Raw genomic sequence first — 14,351 nt, forward strand, 5'->3', positions numbered from 1 at the left:
CCGGTTACACCAGGAGGGCCCCACCTGCTGCCATCAGCGTTCCCAGTCGCAGGGTCCCGAGGCTGCTGCTTCCTGTAGGTCTCCGTTCTGCTCTGCCCGAGGGCAGCCCGGCTCTCTCCTGATGCCTGTCGCCTGTCCTTCCTTCCAGTCGTCCTCGTCCTCTCAGGAGCGCCTGCACCAGCTGCCGTACCAACCCACCCCCGATGAGCTGCATTTTCTCTCCAAGCATTTCCGCAGCACGGAGAGCGTCACGGACGAGGAGGGCCGGCGCTCGCCCTGCCTGCGGCCACGATCCAGGAGCCTAAGGTTAGGAGCCTTTCTCTGCCCCTGGGCTTCCCCAGCAGTCAGCTTCGTGCGCTGATGGGTGGAGGGGAAGCTGTGGGGGTTACTGCCCAGGAGTGATGCCCATGGGGCTGGCGTTGCACTGCTACGGGGGCTGCTGGGCTGTGCCCGGTGCACCCGGCCTGGCCTCCTTCGCTTATCGCGCAGGCGCTGTACCTGCAGCAAGGCCGCGGCTGTCCACCTTGGGAGCGGCCCCGAGCCGAGAGCACGGGGGTCTGATTCCAAGCCGCTGCACCGTGACCGTCCCGCCAAGCCCTTCAGCGCCGTCTTCAGCGCTCCTCGGGTCTCCGTGCCTCATCCTGTTGCTTGGTTTGCTTGCCTAGCCACATCCTAGCAGCCTTGTGCGTGTTACTGGAAATTGCTTCCACCTGAGAGGCAGGCTCCTGGGGCTGAGGTTTCAGCACGTGCTGCTTGTTGCAAAAACATTTTTTTGAAACCGTTTCCTGCTGAGCTGTTTGTCTCATTCCTTGAAGCGGGTCACGGCAAAGGCAGTGGGGAGCTGTCAGCCAGAAGCCCAGGTCCTGCAACAGGCCTGTGTACGTGCCGGACTCTGTCCTGGTGGGTCTTGCTGATGGGTCAGGCTTGCAGTAGAGAGGCCAGGAGTTGACTTACTGCTGGCACGTGAAACATCCCATTTGCGTAGCTGGATCCGGAGGCATTCTCTGTGTTCACAAGAGCTGAGTGCTCTGAGTACGCGCCTGCAGGGCCACTCCCGCCCCAGGCCTAAGACAGCAGGCTGGGGCATGGGTTTTTTGGACGTTTTAGGCATGCAGTGGGGGGCAGGTGGGGGTGTCGCACTTCCCTTTGCTGCATTTCTACCTGGGCCCATTGCATGAAGCGTCCCAGCATGGAAGCAGCTGCAAGCCAGGGAGCCCCAGGGCCTCTGTCTGACTCCTGCAGTCTGGCTACGGCAGTAGTCAGGACCCACAAGCCTGACGAGCTAGCATCCCTCCATAATGCTCCGTGTGCTGGAGACACCGACCCGTCCACGTCCATTGCTGGCCCGTGCTCCCCTTGCCCAGCGCGGTGCATGTGCACCTCCCATGGTGGCGGGGGGGGTCACAGCTGAGCGTGCCCAGACCTTGCTGTGTGCTTGGTGGGTGGGAGCTATAGCTGGCCTGGGGCTTTGTCTGCTGAAATCTCATTAAAGTGAGATTAATTATTGCAAGGGCTTCACAGCTGGATGCATGTTTTACCAGAGAGATGCCACTTGCAGGGCTGCTATTGCTTGTACACAGCAAATGTACAACATCCCCAGACTAAGCCAGGGCTTACTGCTTAATCGCTGAAGTAAGAGCGGATGGGTTGAATCTGGTTTTGTTCTTGCCATTTCTTCTCTCTTGCTGCCTGCTCCCTGCAACTTGCTTTGTGTAACAGGATTAAAATGCCACTGGTTGTGGCATGGCCCAGAGGGAAGTTGGCTCTGCTGCGGGCAGACGGGGGGCTAGGAAGATAAGTGACTCGTCTGAAGGTCCGTCTGCGCCTTGGAAAGAAAAGGTGGCGCGGTGGTTGACCTGGTCAGAATTGGGCACGGCGAGAACATCTTCCCCGTGGTGTCAGTACTGGTGTCGGGGCAAGGGCAGCGGCCAACACGATAATGTCGAGGGTGTGCAGGACGAAATCGCCCTCTGAAACGAAATCGGCACGTTGACCTTTCGTTCCTGAAGGCTGGGACTTGCTCTTGCCCTGTAACTGGTGCGAGTGGCTAGTCGGCCTGGCTCTTTGCAGACCGGCGCCGGAGCAGGCAGGCACCGGGCTTCCTCTTGTGACCGGCGTGCCAAGACGTCTGGGCGGAGTCGCAGTTGGGCTGCGCAAGGGAAAGGGGAAGTGCCATGTTAGACAAGGAGGAGCTTCTGCAAGTTTGGAGGGGAGCGAGAGGCTGCGGGGCAGGTGGGAGGCAGAGGGAGAGCCCTCGGGTGCGCTGGGGCAGCTGCATTTGGAGCGCAGTGGACCGGCAGTCCCCACGCGCATGCTTGGCGTGACTGCGTTGGCGGCTTGTGAAACATGGAAGTGTTGCATCTTGAATAGGAAACAAGCCGTGGTGAATCTCCACCCGCGTTTAAAGCTGCACGTGCTGTGTGTGACATGACATCGAACATAATTGGGTTCTTCCCCACAGCCCGGGACGGACGAGTGGAACGTTTGATAACGAGATTGTTATGATGAATCATGTCTACAAGGAGCGGTTCCCTAAGGTAACGCCTGGTGCTCGGATAGACACTCCTAGGAGGGCGGGCGTCCCACAAGACCCGTCTCTTGTGTCTGGGGAGGTGCACCCAGTGCGCCGGGGGAGCAGAGGTCGAGGGTGTGCCACGCGGGGAGGTGCGTGTGCCCCGGTATTGGCACAGCCATGTCCGCAGCAGCCTGGTTCGCTCTAGGACACTACGCAGGGGCTGGACCCGATGATCTACAAGGTCCCTTCCAGCCCCGACGATCTATGGCATGCACCGTCCTCGAGACAAGGACGCTCTGGCCCTTAAGGCTGCTGGTGCCGCCCCGCGTCTCGGAAGTGGGGATCGATGCTTCTAGTTTGTGTGATGCTGGCGAGCTGCAGACGGGCGGGCGGCCCCGAGCGTGGAGCCCTCTCGTGCCGCTCTCACCTCGTTCGCCGGCTCCGCGCTGCCCCGGCGATGTTCTGCGTTGTCGGCTGGCCGCCTCCCAGCCTCCGGCCTGTCCGGGGAGCCGTAATGGAGTCTGTCCCTGCTTTGGTTTCATCCTTCCTACGGTACCACGCATCTGGCCTTGGGGTTCACTGGAAGAAGGCGCTGGCGACACGACTGCTCGGTGCTGGGTTCCTTGCGTGCGACCAGCACTGTGCTCGGAAGTGTTTGACCCACAGGACCTACCCGGGCCCTGTCTGAAAAGCTGCTCATGATGGTTTTCTTCACCTCGAGCCAAAGGCCCGCACCGCCCTTCCTCTGCCCAGGGGTCCTGAGTCCTAATGGCAGCCACGGGGGGATAAGCTTGGCTCGCGCCAGCTGCTGCAGCTCCATTGCCTTCAGGGAGCTCTGGCTCAGGATGTCATGGGACTGCGCTCTTGCAGGTCACGGCTTGCCTCGAGGCATGGCCCCTGCAGCCGGACCAGTGCAGCTGGTGGCTGACACGGGGTACGTGCCTCTGCAACACCTTCCGCCTCTGTCCCACAGGCCACGGCACAGATGGAGGAGCGCCTGCAGGAGACCATCACCAGCTGCTCCCCGAGCAGCACCTTGCCCCTTGCTGATGGGGTGCTGGGGTTCATCCACCATCAGATCATCGAGTTGGCCCGAGACTGCTTGGCTAAGTCCCAGGGAGCCCTCATCACCTCGCGCTACTTCATGGAGCTGCAGGAAAAGCTGGAGAAGATGCTGCGAGACGTACGGCTCTGACCCCCGCCCCGCCATCCTGGCTGCCTGCAGCTCTGTGGTGACCTCGCGGCTTTTGTCTCCTCTTCTACAGGCCCAGGAGCGTTCGGAGAGTGAGGAAGTGAGGTTCGTAGACCAGCTGGTGAGGAAGCTGCTGATAATAATATCTCGACCGGCCCGCCTGCTAGAGTGCTTGGTAAGAGACACTCGTGGCTTTGCTGCAGTCAGTGTGAGGGCTCAGCTCTGGTCTCAGTTGTGCGGGCTGGGCTCAGTGGTCGGAGAGAAAGTCTGAGTCCCCTCCAACACATTTACACGCGCAGAGCAGCTCCTGCATGTGTCGTCTGCCCTGTAGCAGGTCCAGCTCAGTCCCAGTGGGACGTCCGGACAGAACGGGGCCGTTCCCTTTGGCCCGCTCGCTGGCGGTGGGTGTCAGGCTAGTGGTTATGTAATGTGGTTGGTCTGCAGAGATCAGCTGAAGCCCGCACAGACATTCAGAATTATTAATGAAGAGGGACGCAGGGCTGGGAGGGGTGCTTAATCTGCTTTGCTGCTTCTCATGCCCTGCTGTCGCTTTTATCCTATACTGAACTTCCCAAACATATTCTGCTTCAGGGATTAATCTGGTTTGAAACCCTGCAATTGTACCTTCGTTAAATCTTCAAATCTCTCTTGAGGGGTCTAACTGGAGATTTGTTTTAGCAGCTGGAAGGAATAACACTGCCTAGGCACAGAGCCAGGCTGTCCTCTGAAAAATGCCCTCAAACTCCGGGGCACAAGACTAAATCTATATCCAGGCTTGTATGCCTGGAGGGTTTATGCCAGAAGCAGAAACACCAACCAGTCTGTGCTGCGTTGCAAAACGCCAGAGCCGAAGTGGGCCGGCTCAGATCAGCGCTTGCTCTAGCCCCATGTAAAGACATTCGTGCCTTCAGGCACCGGGATGCCCGGAGCGCGGCAGGGGAGGAGGGACGTTAAGGCAGAGTCCTGCATTGACTGCGCGTGCTCTTCGCTGTGCAGGAGTTCGATCCGGAGGAGTTTTATCACCTGCTGGAAGCCGCGGAAGGCCATGCCAAAGTTGGCCAAGGGATAAAGACCGACATCCCGCGCTACATCATCAGCCAACTGGGGCTCGCTAAGGACCCCCTGGAGGGTAGGGAAACGAGCAGTGCTCAAGCTGGGAGCAGGATGCAGCACTGCTTGCCCCCAGGCTGTGGTTGTTGGGTGGATGTCGCCCTGTCCAGGAAGGTGTCCCATTCCCAGACAAACAGCTGCCCACATCCTGCCGCACCGGTGCTGCTGATGCTGGGGCAGCCTTGCTACTGTCTTGGGGGGGCTGGAGCACTCCATGGGAGCATTGTGCTCCCCCTGGGGTCGCCAATATATATGCATCAGATGCAAACCCCTCCACTGGCTGCTTCAGAGGCCAAGTGGGAGCCCTCTCAGAGTGAAAGGCAGCAGTCACTTTGGCTGGTGGAGACAGATTGCGCTCCTGTGAGGATGCTCGATCCCCTGTGCCTGAAAAGCAGGTGGTATCGAATCGCTCTGTGCGGAGATGAAGTTAGATGCATCGGCCACCAAAGGCAGCAAGGCTCAGCAGGTGGTGGTGGTATGGTGCCGGTTCCAGGCCTGTGGCCCAGACGCTCCTGGCCAGACCCCCACTCCATTGTCATTAATGCTCACTCAACGGAAGTCAAGTAGATTACTTTCAAGAACACTTAATCCATGAGAAGCCAAAGCTCAAGGAGAATCTTAATCCACGGAGAGAGCACAGAGAGGGCTGTGGAGCAGATAGCGTTGTATACAAGTTTAACTCTCAGTGCGGTAGTGACGTAGTAATGTTGTAGTTCGGACCCTCGGCTGCCACGACCCTGAGTTTTCCATTGGCAGGTCTGGGCTGGATCCCATGGAACCAGCTGGACGGATGTCATTCCCATGCTGTCTCAAACCGCAGCACCGTGCCTGCATTGCTACTGCGTGACTGACGGCTGTTTTTCCCCCCTCAGAGATGGTTCAGCTGGATCAGTTGGATGGTGGGAATACTGTTGCTCCAGAAGCGGATGACCCCCCCGAGGTGGGTACGGCCGGCAGAGTCGGCATTTGCAGTCCCTGCTTGGACCTTCCTGCTTTTGCATGTACTGTGTACAGTGTGAACGTCTAGCATCCTGTATGCAGACGGCCTTCCCGCATCGCCGTACCCCAGGAAAACTAGCATTTGAGCTGCCCCATCCATAAAGGACTGATGAAACTGTGGGTTTTCAGGCATTGTTGATGGTAGACATCGTGTAGATGCCCAGTCCCATGCTCAGGCCCTCAAAATGGCACCCGGGCATGTGGAACAGGCATGGCAGGAGGCCGGGTTTGGCTTGCAGTTCCTTGCCTGCGTGGTGTAGTGGGTTCCTGGTCGGGTAGTTCCCATGATGGTGAGCGATGGCACCACTTCAGCAAGTAGGTGTAGTGAGCATCTGATGGCAGGACTGTCATCTTCGGTGAGACAGCATCCCGGGGTGTGGGAGTGCACTGGACAATGGCAGGGATGGTGAATCAGGGAACATGTGTACAGTGATCTGTAACAGTTCCAGGATTGCAGAAGGCCAGATATATCCCTCTGTGTCTGTCTGTCTGTGACTCACTCAGAGCCGGGCTTCAGCTGCCACTTATCGAAGGAAACCATGCGAGAGCGACTTTGAGACCATCAAGCTGATCAGCAATGGGGCCTATGGGTGAGTTGTGGGAGGCTGCTGCTTCCATGCAGGATGCTTGCGCGCCAGCACGCCTGGGCACTGGAGGCTGCACTGAGCAGTCCCCAGTCCCGACAGCAGACGTTGGCTGCTGCTTTCAAATACAGGACCTGCCCGGTCTTGCTGTCCCCTTTAAGAAGGCACAAACGTCAGTGAGTAGAGAGGAGCAGCAGGCCCAGTGCTTCTGGCTCCTTGCAGCTGCTTCTGGTGTCGCTTGGCCAGGCAGGGTAGAGACTTTCCGCTAGAACTGGTGAGCCTAAGCTCTTGCCTTTCAGTGTGGCTGGCGCTCTAGTGCCTGCCCGCCCGTTCCTCCAGACCCAAGCCGGCTTGCCGCTTGGGTAGCAGCTCCCACCTCGCTGCAGTGATGCTGCTCGGTAAGGCAGGCCTCGCTGGCAGCATGCTTGGAAGCGCCCCGTTTACTTGACCCAACTGTAGATGATGCCACGGAGAGCACGGTGCACGGTTGGTTAGCAGCAAATGCTTAGGAAGCCGGGGGGGGACGACTTGGAGTCCTGAGCGTGTGCTCTGGGTGGTAGATCGGGGCTGTTTGTAGGAGTGCGTTTGGAGTAGACCGCCCAGCTGCTCTGGATGCGTGCATGTGACAGCGGCCACAGGGCTCTGTCTGAATCCTGCGGTGCCCTCGCAGTGCTGATGTGGCAGGTGCCGAAGGCTGCTGCTCAAGGAGCCGTTGTCTGTCTTTCTCCCGTGCAGGGCGGTGTATCTGGTGAGGCACAAAGAGACCCGCCAGCGCTTTGCCATAAAGAAAATTAACAAGCAGAACCTGGTTCTCCGGAACCAGATCCAGCAGGTGTTTGTGGAGCGGGACATCCTGACTTTCGCCGAGAACCCCTTCGTGGTCAGCATGTTTTGTTCCTTTGAGACCAGGAGGCACCTGTGCATGGTGATGGAGTATGTGGAAGGTGAGTGCTGAAGCTGCAGCTCTTAAAGCAGATGTAAAGCCTCCCTGCTGCCTTCGTGCAGGGGAATGGAGGGCTCCCCGGTGTCGGGGCTGTTGTCCAGGTGGGCCAATGACTGCCTTTGGGCAATGAACCCTTGGCACCCAGTGTCCTGTGCCCTGCCCTGCCCGCTCTGTCCCTGTGAGCAGGCAGCAGGGTGAGGAGCGCAGGACTTCCCCTGCCCAGTCCACTTCTTTCCTGTGTCGGGCAGAGGCACAAGGGTCTTGTGCTGCCCCTGAGACAGGGCTGAGTCCGTGCACAGGACCAGAGCACCAAATGAAACCTAAATTGGCCAGTTTAGCTTTACTTCCTGCAGAGCAGTTGAGGGCATAGGGCAGTTCCCCCGGGCAGCTGAGGTGTGCCCAGATGCTGACCCCTCTTGCCCTTAGGCCAAAGGGTTTGGGGGCTCCGCTGGGGTGCTGCCATGTTGCATCAGGTGGCAGCTGCCTGAAGCGCTGGCCTGGGGCCCAACCTGGTGCGGGGAATCGTCACTCCCTGGTGAGGAAAGGCTTCAGGGATCCCTCCTTCCGCCCACCGAGTCTCATGCGTGGTCACGTGTGGATCCCAGAGGGTCTGTGTGTCCCGCAGGGGGAGACTGCGCCACGCTGCTGAAGAACATGGGCCCTCTGCCAGTTGACATGGCCAGGATGTACTTTGCTGAGACTGTCCTTGCCCTGGAGTATCTCCACAACTATGGGATTGTGCACAGGGACCTCAAGCCTGACAAGTAAGGACACGGGTGGGGCAGACCCGGGGGGGCTCTGGGGCAGAAGTGGCTGGAGTCTAACCTGGGGCAGGGAGAGGGGGTCCCTCTGCTTCCCTGGGGGAGTGATGGGCCCTGCTCCAGGTTCAGCAATCCCGTGGCAAGGGCAGAAAGCAGCCAGTACTCTCACTGCAGGTTTCTGAGCAGGGCCCTGCTTCTCAGCCTGCTTAGCAGGGTACCAGTGGGGTGGGTAAAGGGCGAGCGAGGGGACGTGCTGGCTCACAGGCCTCTTCCCAGAGGGCCGGGCTTCTGTGTCTTTCTGCCTCTGCTGCGTCCCTGGAGCTGGAAGCACTGGCTCTTCCCCCTCTCCCTGCTTTGTGCTGGAGACCTGAGCCAGGCAGGTCACTCGTGCATATCTGTGCAGTTTGCTGATCACGTCGATGGGTCACATCAAGCTGACAGACTTTGGCCTGTCCAAGATCGGGCTGATGAACATGACCACAAACTTGTACGAAGGACACATGACGAAGGATACTCGGGAGTTCATGGACAAGCAGGTACAGTCAGGACCCCAGCAAGTGCGGGCGTTGTCTAAAGCACTTCCCAGGCCTTGGGGCAAGGGTGTGAGGGCTGCCCTGTCCCTCCTGCAGGCCAGGGTGGCTGTGGGGTGGCACAGGAGTCCAGCTGGGGCGTTTCAGTGTCGCCGTCCTCTTCTCACGCAGGTGTGTGGCACACCCGAGTACATCGCGCCAGAGGTGATCTTAATGCAGGGCTACGGGAAGCCAGTCGACTGGTGGGCGATGGGTATCATCCTGTACGAGTTCCTCGTGGGCTGCGTCCCCTTCTTTGGTGACACGCCGGAAGAGCTCTTTGGGCAGGTGATCAGCGGTAGGTCTCCAGTGACGTTGGTGACTCTCGGGGGCTCTTGGGGTTTTGCCATTTCAAGCCTTGCTCTTCCTTTGGCTCGTAGCAGCTGTGGGATAGGGGCTGGGTATTCGGGTCAGGGGCCCTGGCTGCCGGGCTCCTGCATATTCTGCTTCTGCTCCTTGTTCGGCCCCTGAGCCTTGCCCTCTGGGGTCTGACTATCAATAAGACTTTAGTCTTCTGAACCCTCTTTCATCCAAGAGCTCTGAAGGGCTTGGCAAGCACTAACCAAGTCGTGTGTGCCTGCGGTGGTGGGTGGGCACCGCTCCTGGCTGAGACCGGGCCTTGGAGCAGCGCAAGCTTTGTAGACAGCGAGAGTGGGACGGGGCAGAAGACACCGGTGGAGGGGTTTAGTGCCCTGTGTTGTGCTGGTGCCTCCAGAGAAGTGGCTGGTTGTCTGGAGCTGAACGCACTTAGCTCTCGTGGGAGGAGGCACCTTGCGAGGCTTTCTCCTGTTTCAGATGAAATCATGTGGCCTGAAGGAGACGAAGCTCTTCCCGCGGATGCCCAGGACTTGATCATGAGGCTGCTGAGGCAGTGTCCACTCGAACGCGTCGGCACTGGTATGCGGCTTCAGGCCTTGTTGTGTGGCTTGAACCCCGCGTGCGCTGGGGGGCCAGGGCTCCTGCATGGCGGCTGCTCCGCGTTGTCAGTTTGAGGCTGCCCCGGGTTTGGGGTGGCCCCTGGTATGCCTGGGATTACCTCTGGGTATCTACACCAGCTCTTCGTGGTGTGGGTTGCACTTTGCTGTCCTCCGTGGTTCTGTGCGGTTCAGCCCTGAGCATGCCTTTCCTGCAAGCCGTGTTGTGCCACGGGGCTTGGATTTGCTTTGGGACACCGAAGCCAGATGGGCGCAGAGCACAGTTCCAGTGTGCCCACGTCACCCGACGCGTCCCCAAGCGAGAGCGAGAGCCAGGGAGGTTGCGGGGGGCTGGAGCTTGCCGATGGGCAGCACTGTGACGGCGGGTTTCTGTGCTGGGCGCTAGGAGGTGCGCACGAGGTGAAGCATCACTCCTTCTTCCACAACCTGGACTGGAACGGGCTGCTGCGACAGAAGGCAGAGTTCATCCCCCAGCTGGAGTCCGAGGACGATACCAGCTACTTTGACAGTAAGGCCAGTTTGGGCTTGTCTCCTGTATGAGCCATTGTCCCAGGCTGTTGTCACGGTGGGGCTCTGTCTGTGCTGGCTGGGGCATGGCGGGCCTGCTCCGTGGCAGCTGTTGCTCCTCCTTGCTTCTAGCTCGCACGGAGCGGTACCGCCACGTGGACTCCGAGGATGAAGAGACCAATGATGAGGAGTCGTCTGTGGAGATTGGTCAGTTCTCCTCGTGCTCCCACCGCTTTAGCAAGGTATCGGAAGTGGCCCGCGGAGCCCGTAGGAGGGAGGGCTTAGAACAGTGGTTCTCAGCATTTTTAGACTCAAGGCCCTCCTGGGAAAATGCCGGCTCTTTGTTTTCATTCATTTGTGACTACAGAGCAATAATAAAGTAATTATTTTGTTGCAAAGAACCTAGACCACAACAGTTCGCAATGTTTTTAACACCACGGATTTCTGTTTGAAATCTGTGGGTTTATCCTGTAAATCGTGTTTGCATAGCTAACAGTGCTAACACTGTGTGTCAGCCTGCGGCACCCTTGAAAGGCTCTCAAGGCACCCCAGGGTGGCACAGCCTCCTTGTAGAGAGCGCTGCTTCTTCCCTCCTGCGCCCCAAAGCCTGGGGCTTGCACGCGGACGGGGCGGGGGGTGGCAGTGCCCTGTTGGGCGTCCTGCACTCCAGCAGGCACATTGCAGCCCGGAGAGCCAGCTGTCCTTGCAGGAGCGGCACAGGGAGAGCTGCAGCACGTGCTCCAGCAGGGCGGGTGGCGAGTTAGCAGGGGGACAAAGCCAGCCCTGAGACACCCTCCGTCCGGGGCTACAGAGATGTGACTGGGTTGCTGGAGGTGCTGCCCTGCGTGCGAGCCCCGTCTGCCCCGTGGGTCTCTGGGCACCTTGCAAATGGGTGGGAGGAGGGGGAGCGTTAGATGTGGCATTTCTGCTGGACTGTCCCTTGCTGCTGCTTGCTCAGGTTCCCCCAGTGTTTCCACTGGGCTGGTATTCTCCCTCTCTTGGCACGCGGCCTTGCCGTGCACTGTTAAGCAGCCAGCACGTCCCACCTTGGAGAGGGGTCACGTCGTGGTGGTTGGCAAGTGATCCCTGCAGATGACGTGTAAAGACTGGGTTCGTGGCTGAGCCGTAACCTGGCAGTCGGACGCCGCGGGAATCCTGCAGCAGCCCCTGGTCACCAGCCTCCGCTGCCCGCTAACACGGCCCCTCTCCTGCAGGTGTACAGCAGCTCCGAGTACCTGGCAGCTCACTCAGCCCTCAGCCTCTCATCTTCTGAGCGAAGTCACAGCGAGGAGAAGGAGGACAGGCCGGAACGGTGGGACAGGAGCTCGGGAGATGAGGAGAAGAGCCGGGTGTCGAACACAGAGGCCAGGTAAGGGGTGAGCCGGGGAGGGGGGACCTGCATGGGGGCCCAGCTGGATCTGGGTTTGTGGGAGCAGAGCCTCCTTGATGCTGCAGCAGATGTGGGCTCCAAGGTCCTTCTGCGGAGAGGAAGATGGTGTGGGGCGTCGTTCTCCAGCCTGGTGGCCCTGGACTCGTGGCTGCGCATTGCTTTGGGTTCTGTGTTCGATGTGGTAGCAGTCAGCTAATTGTGGCCAGGGACTCCTTTTCCCAGCCGCTGCTTTGAAATCCTGACGAGGCGGTGCAGCCCCGGGGCAGCGGGCTTGTGGACGACGTGGTGGTTGCGAGAGTGACGTAGCGGGGATGTGCCCTGTGGCACCGCGAGGGCGCGCGTCGGGGCGATGCAGTTTGTGGTCCCTCCAGCCTGAGCTGCGTCCCTGTCCTGACCATCTCTGTTCCTGACCAGGCTCCGCTCATGGACGTCCTGTGGCTCGACACCCTACTCCTCCCGGCACGAGCGAAGCCATAGCCCGGCCACCTTGACCAGCACCTACAGCCTGGAGACCATGCCCAAGTTTGCTTTCTCCTCGGAGGATGAGAGCCCCTGCCCGGGCCCGAAGAAGCGGGAGCGGCCAGTGTTTGTGCTGGGAGACCCTGAGGCAGGGGCAGGAGGAGCAGCAAAGTCTTCCACGTTGTCGGGTGTGTGGCAGCTTCCTTGGAGCACAGCTCCTTGCCCCGGGTCCTTGGGCCAGGGCAGCGCGTTGGGTCACCAGGAGAGACAGCTCTTGAGCGTTGGTCCCGCTCAGAGACGGGCAGGGCAGGGCAGGGCAGGGCAGGGGCAGCCTCGGGGAGATGGGAATAACCCACCGGAGCACAGTGACCTCAGCCAGGCGCTCGCTACGCAGCAGCCTTGAGCTTGGCCAGTGCCTGCGGGAAGAGGGTGGTGCTGAGGAGGGATGTGGCATTGAGGGCAGTAGCTCTTAGACTCGATGCTGCTCCAGCGAGCAGTTTTCCTCGGGTCGGCCGTTGACCAGGGCTGCTCTCTGCCCCCCAGAAGCACTGACCTGCTGGCTCCTTCTCCCTCTCTCCAGCTGATCTCGTCAATCTGAACCGCATCCGCCTGCGGAGCAACAGCACCGGGACCAAGAACTCCAGCCCGCGGGGCCTGGAGCCCGGGGCCGGCCGCCGCCTGGGCAGCCAGAAGGATGCTTCAGAGAGGCAGAGGGCATCCCTGGGGAGCAGAGTGCCCAAGTCCGCCTCGGTCTCAGCCCTGTCCTTGATCATCACCTCAGGTGAGCGGGGAGTGGCTGCTGCATCTGACTTGCTGAGGAGCCGGGAGGCACATCTGGCTCTGCGGGCAGTGACCCCCGTGAAGCAGCCCCGGCTGCTGTGCCCCTGGCGCTGCCTGCCTCAGCCCTCCTGCAGCCTGAGATGTCCCCGAGGAGTGCGCCTGGTCCGCAGGCAGCCCCTGCCCAGCCGCCCTGGTGCTGCCCGCGGCGGAGGCCGTGGCAGCACACGCGGGCGGGGGGGCGGACGTGGCTGTGAGGGAGCTGGCAAGCCCACTCTCGGCCCCAGCTGAGATAAGTTAAGGGAAAACCACACAAGTGACTTGTGGCTCGGGGTCTCGCTGCCTCCTGAGGCACGTTCTTCCTGCTTGTGAGCCACATCTCAGCCCTGCCCCATTTAATAGCGGCCAGGTGAGCAAACCGGGGGGCCATGCAGGGTTTTTACCGGTGAAACGAAGTGCTCTCCGTTGCTTGCAGATGACTGTGGGAGTGGAGCCCTGATGAGCCCCATCTCGCCCCGCTCCCTCTCTTCCAACCCTTCATCCCGTGACTCCTCCCCGAGCCGAGATTCCTCCCTCACCATCACCAGCCTGCGACCGCCCATCACCATCCACAGCTCCGGCAAGAAGTATGGCTTCACCCTGCGTGCCATCCGGGTGTACATGGGGGACAGCGATGTGTACGCAGTCCATCACATGGTGTGGGTGAGTGACGGGGAGCTCGGCCCAGGAGGGGTGCGGAGGTGGGTTGTGCTCTCCACCCTTAGCAGCACATTGGCACGGGCAGGAGGTAAATGCAAAGGGAGAGGAAGCCTTGCGACGAGCCCCGAGGGGAGAGGAGCCGGCAGACTATCGGAGGCCAGTGCCTCTCTGCACCCAGGCACTGCGCGAACGACCTTCGGGCTGCCTCCAGGTAACGCGTCCTGGCTCTTCTGTTCCAGAGCGTGGAAGATGGGAGCCCTGCCCAGGAAGCAGGGCTGAAAGCGGGTGATCTCATCACACACGTGAACGGGGAGTCCGTCCTGGGGCTCGTTCACAGGGACGTGGTGGAGTTACTGCTGAAGGTAAGAGGCCTGTGTTTGCTGGCTCTTGAGCTGTCCTTTTCCTTTCCTGCTTGTCTTTCCTTGGAGCCCACCAGTGGGCTGAACCAGGAAATACCCCCAGGGCAGGCCCGTGCTAGCAGTTGTGTGTGAATTACTACAGCTCCGTCGCAAAGGCATCCCCTGTCCTGGGGCAGGTTTCCAAGAGGAAATACGAGCAGGGTGGCTGGGGGCTTTGTGCTTCTCCTGCCCGGGCCCTGGCGAGAGGGGGTCCTTTCCTCTGTGGTCCAGACTCCTCACCCTTCTCATTCAGTGCTGGCAAGACGTGCGTTTACCTCCAGTGGCTTAAGGAAGCTCTGCCTTGACGTGGTCAGCCGTGGTGGGGCCTCCAAGGCAGAGATGCACTTCGGAAGCTGATCCAGAGAAAGCAAATAGATGTAAAGCTGTCTTGCTAGCACGCTTGCAGAGGAGGAGTGTTTGGTCCAGCGAGGGCAGTAGTGCCAGGGCCTCCTATCTGGCACCGCAGAGCCGTGCGCCACTTGTGTGGCAGGCTGCCCGCGCCACGCCACGCCA

At 60.1% G+C, this 14,351-nt stretch overlaps 1 protein-coding gene across 2 annotated transcripts in view; it reads left to right on the top strand.

Annotated features, from left to right (window-relative positions):
* MAST3 (microtubule associated serine/threonine kinase 3) overlaps positions 1 to 14,351 on the top strand; it is a 37,170-nt gene that overhangs the window by 15,093 nt on the left and 7,726 nt on the right. For both annotated transcript variants that reach the window (XM_059719825.1, XM_059719826.1), the window contains 19 exons: positions 149 to 306; positions 2,462 to 2,537; positions 3,489 to 3,698; positions 3,781 to 3,882; positions 4,704 to 4,836; positions 5,690 to 5,757; positions 6,321 to 6,406; positions 7,136 to 7,344; positions 7,969 to 8,107; positions 8,508 to 8,640; positions 8,806 to 8,971; positions 9,469 to 9,570; positions 9,994 to 10,116; positions 10,248 to 10,357; positions 11,330 to 11,484; positions 11,920 to 12,152; positions 12,545 to 12,745; positions 13,217 to 13,443; positions 13,680 to 13,802. In XM_059719825.1, coding sequence (XP_059575808.1) covers positions 149 to 306; positions 2,462 to 2,537; positions 3,489 to 3,698; positions 3,781 to 3,882; positions 4,704 to 4,836; positions 5,690 to 5,757; positions 6,321 to 6,406; positions 7,136 to 7,344; positions 7,969 to 8,107; positions 8,508 to 8,640; positions 8,806 to 8,971; positions 9,469 to 9,570; positions 9,994 to 10,116; positions 10,248 to 10,357; positions 11,330 to 11,484; positions 11,920 to 12,152; positions 12,545 to 12,745; positions 13,217 to 13,443; positions 13,680 to 13,802 — 2,754 coding nt within the window. The remainder of the gene's footprint in view (positions 1 to 148; positions 307 to 2,461; positions 2,538 to 3,488; positions 3,699 to 3,780; positions 3,883 to 4,703; positions 4,837 to 5,689; positions 5,758 to 6,320; positions 6,407 to 7,135; positions 7,345 to 7,968; positions 8,108 to 8,507; positions 8,641 to 8,805; positions 8,972 to 9,468; positions 9,571 to 9,993; positions 10,117 to 10,247; positions 10,358 to 11,329; positions 11,485 to 11,919; positions 12,153 to 12,544; positions 12,746 to 13,216; positions 13,444 to 13,679; positions 13,803 to 14,351) is intronic.

Source organism: Alligator mississippiensis, chromosome 16 (genome assembly GCF_030867095.1).
Source record: "Alligator mississippiensis isolate rAllMis1 chromosome 16, rAllMis1, whole genome shotgun sequence".
Taxonomy (NCBI): domain Eukaryota; kingdom Metazoa; phylum Chordata; order Crocodylia; family Alligatoridae; genus Alligator; species Alligator mississippiensis.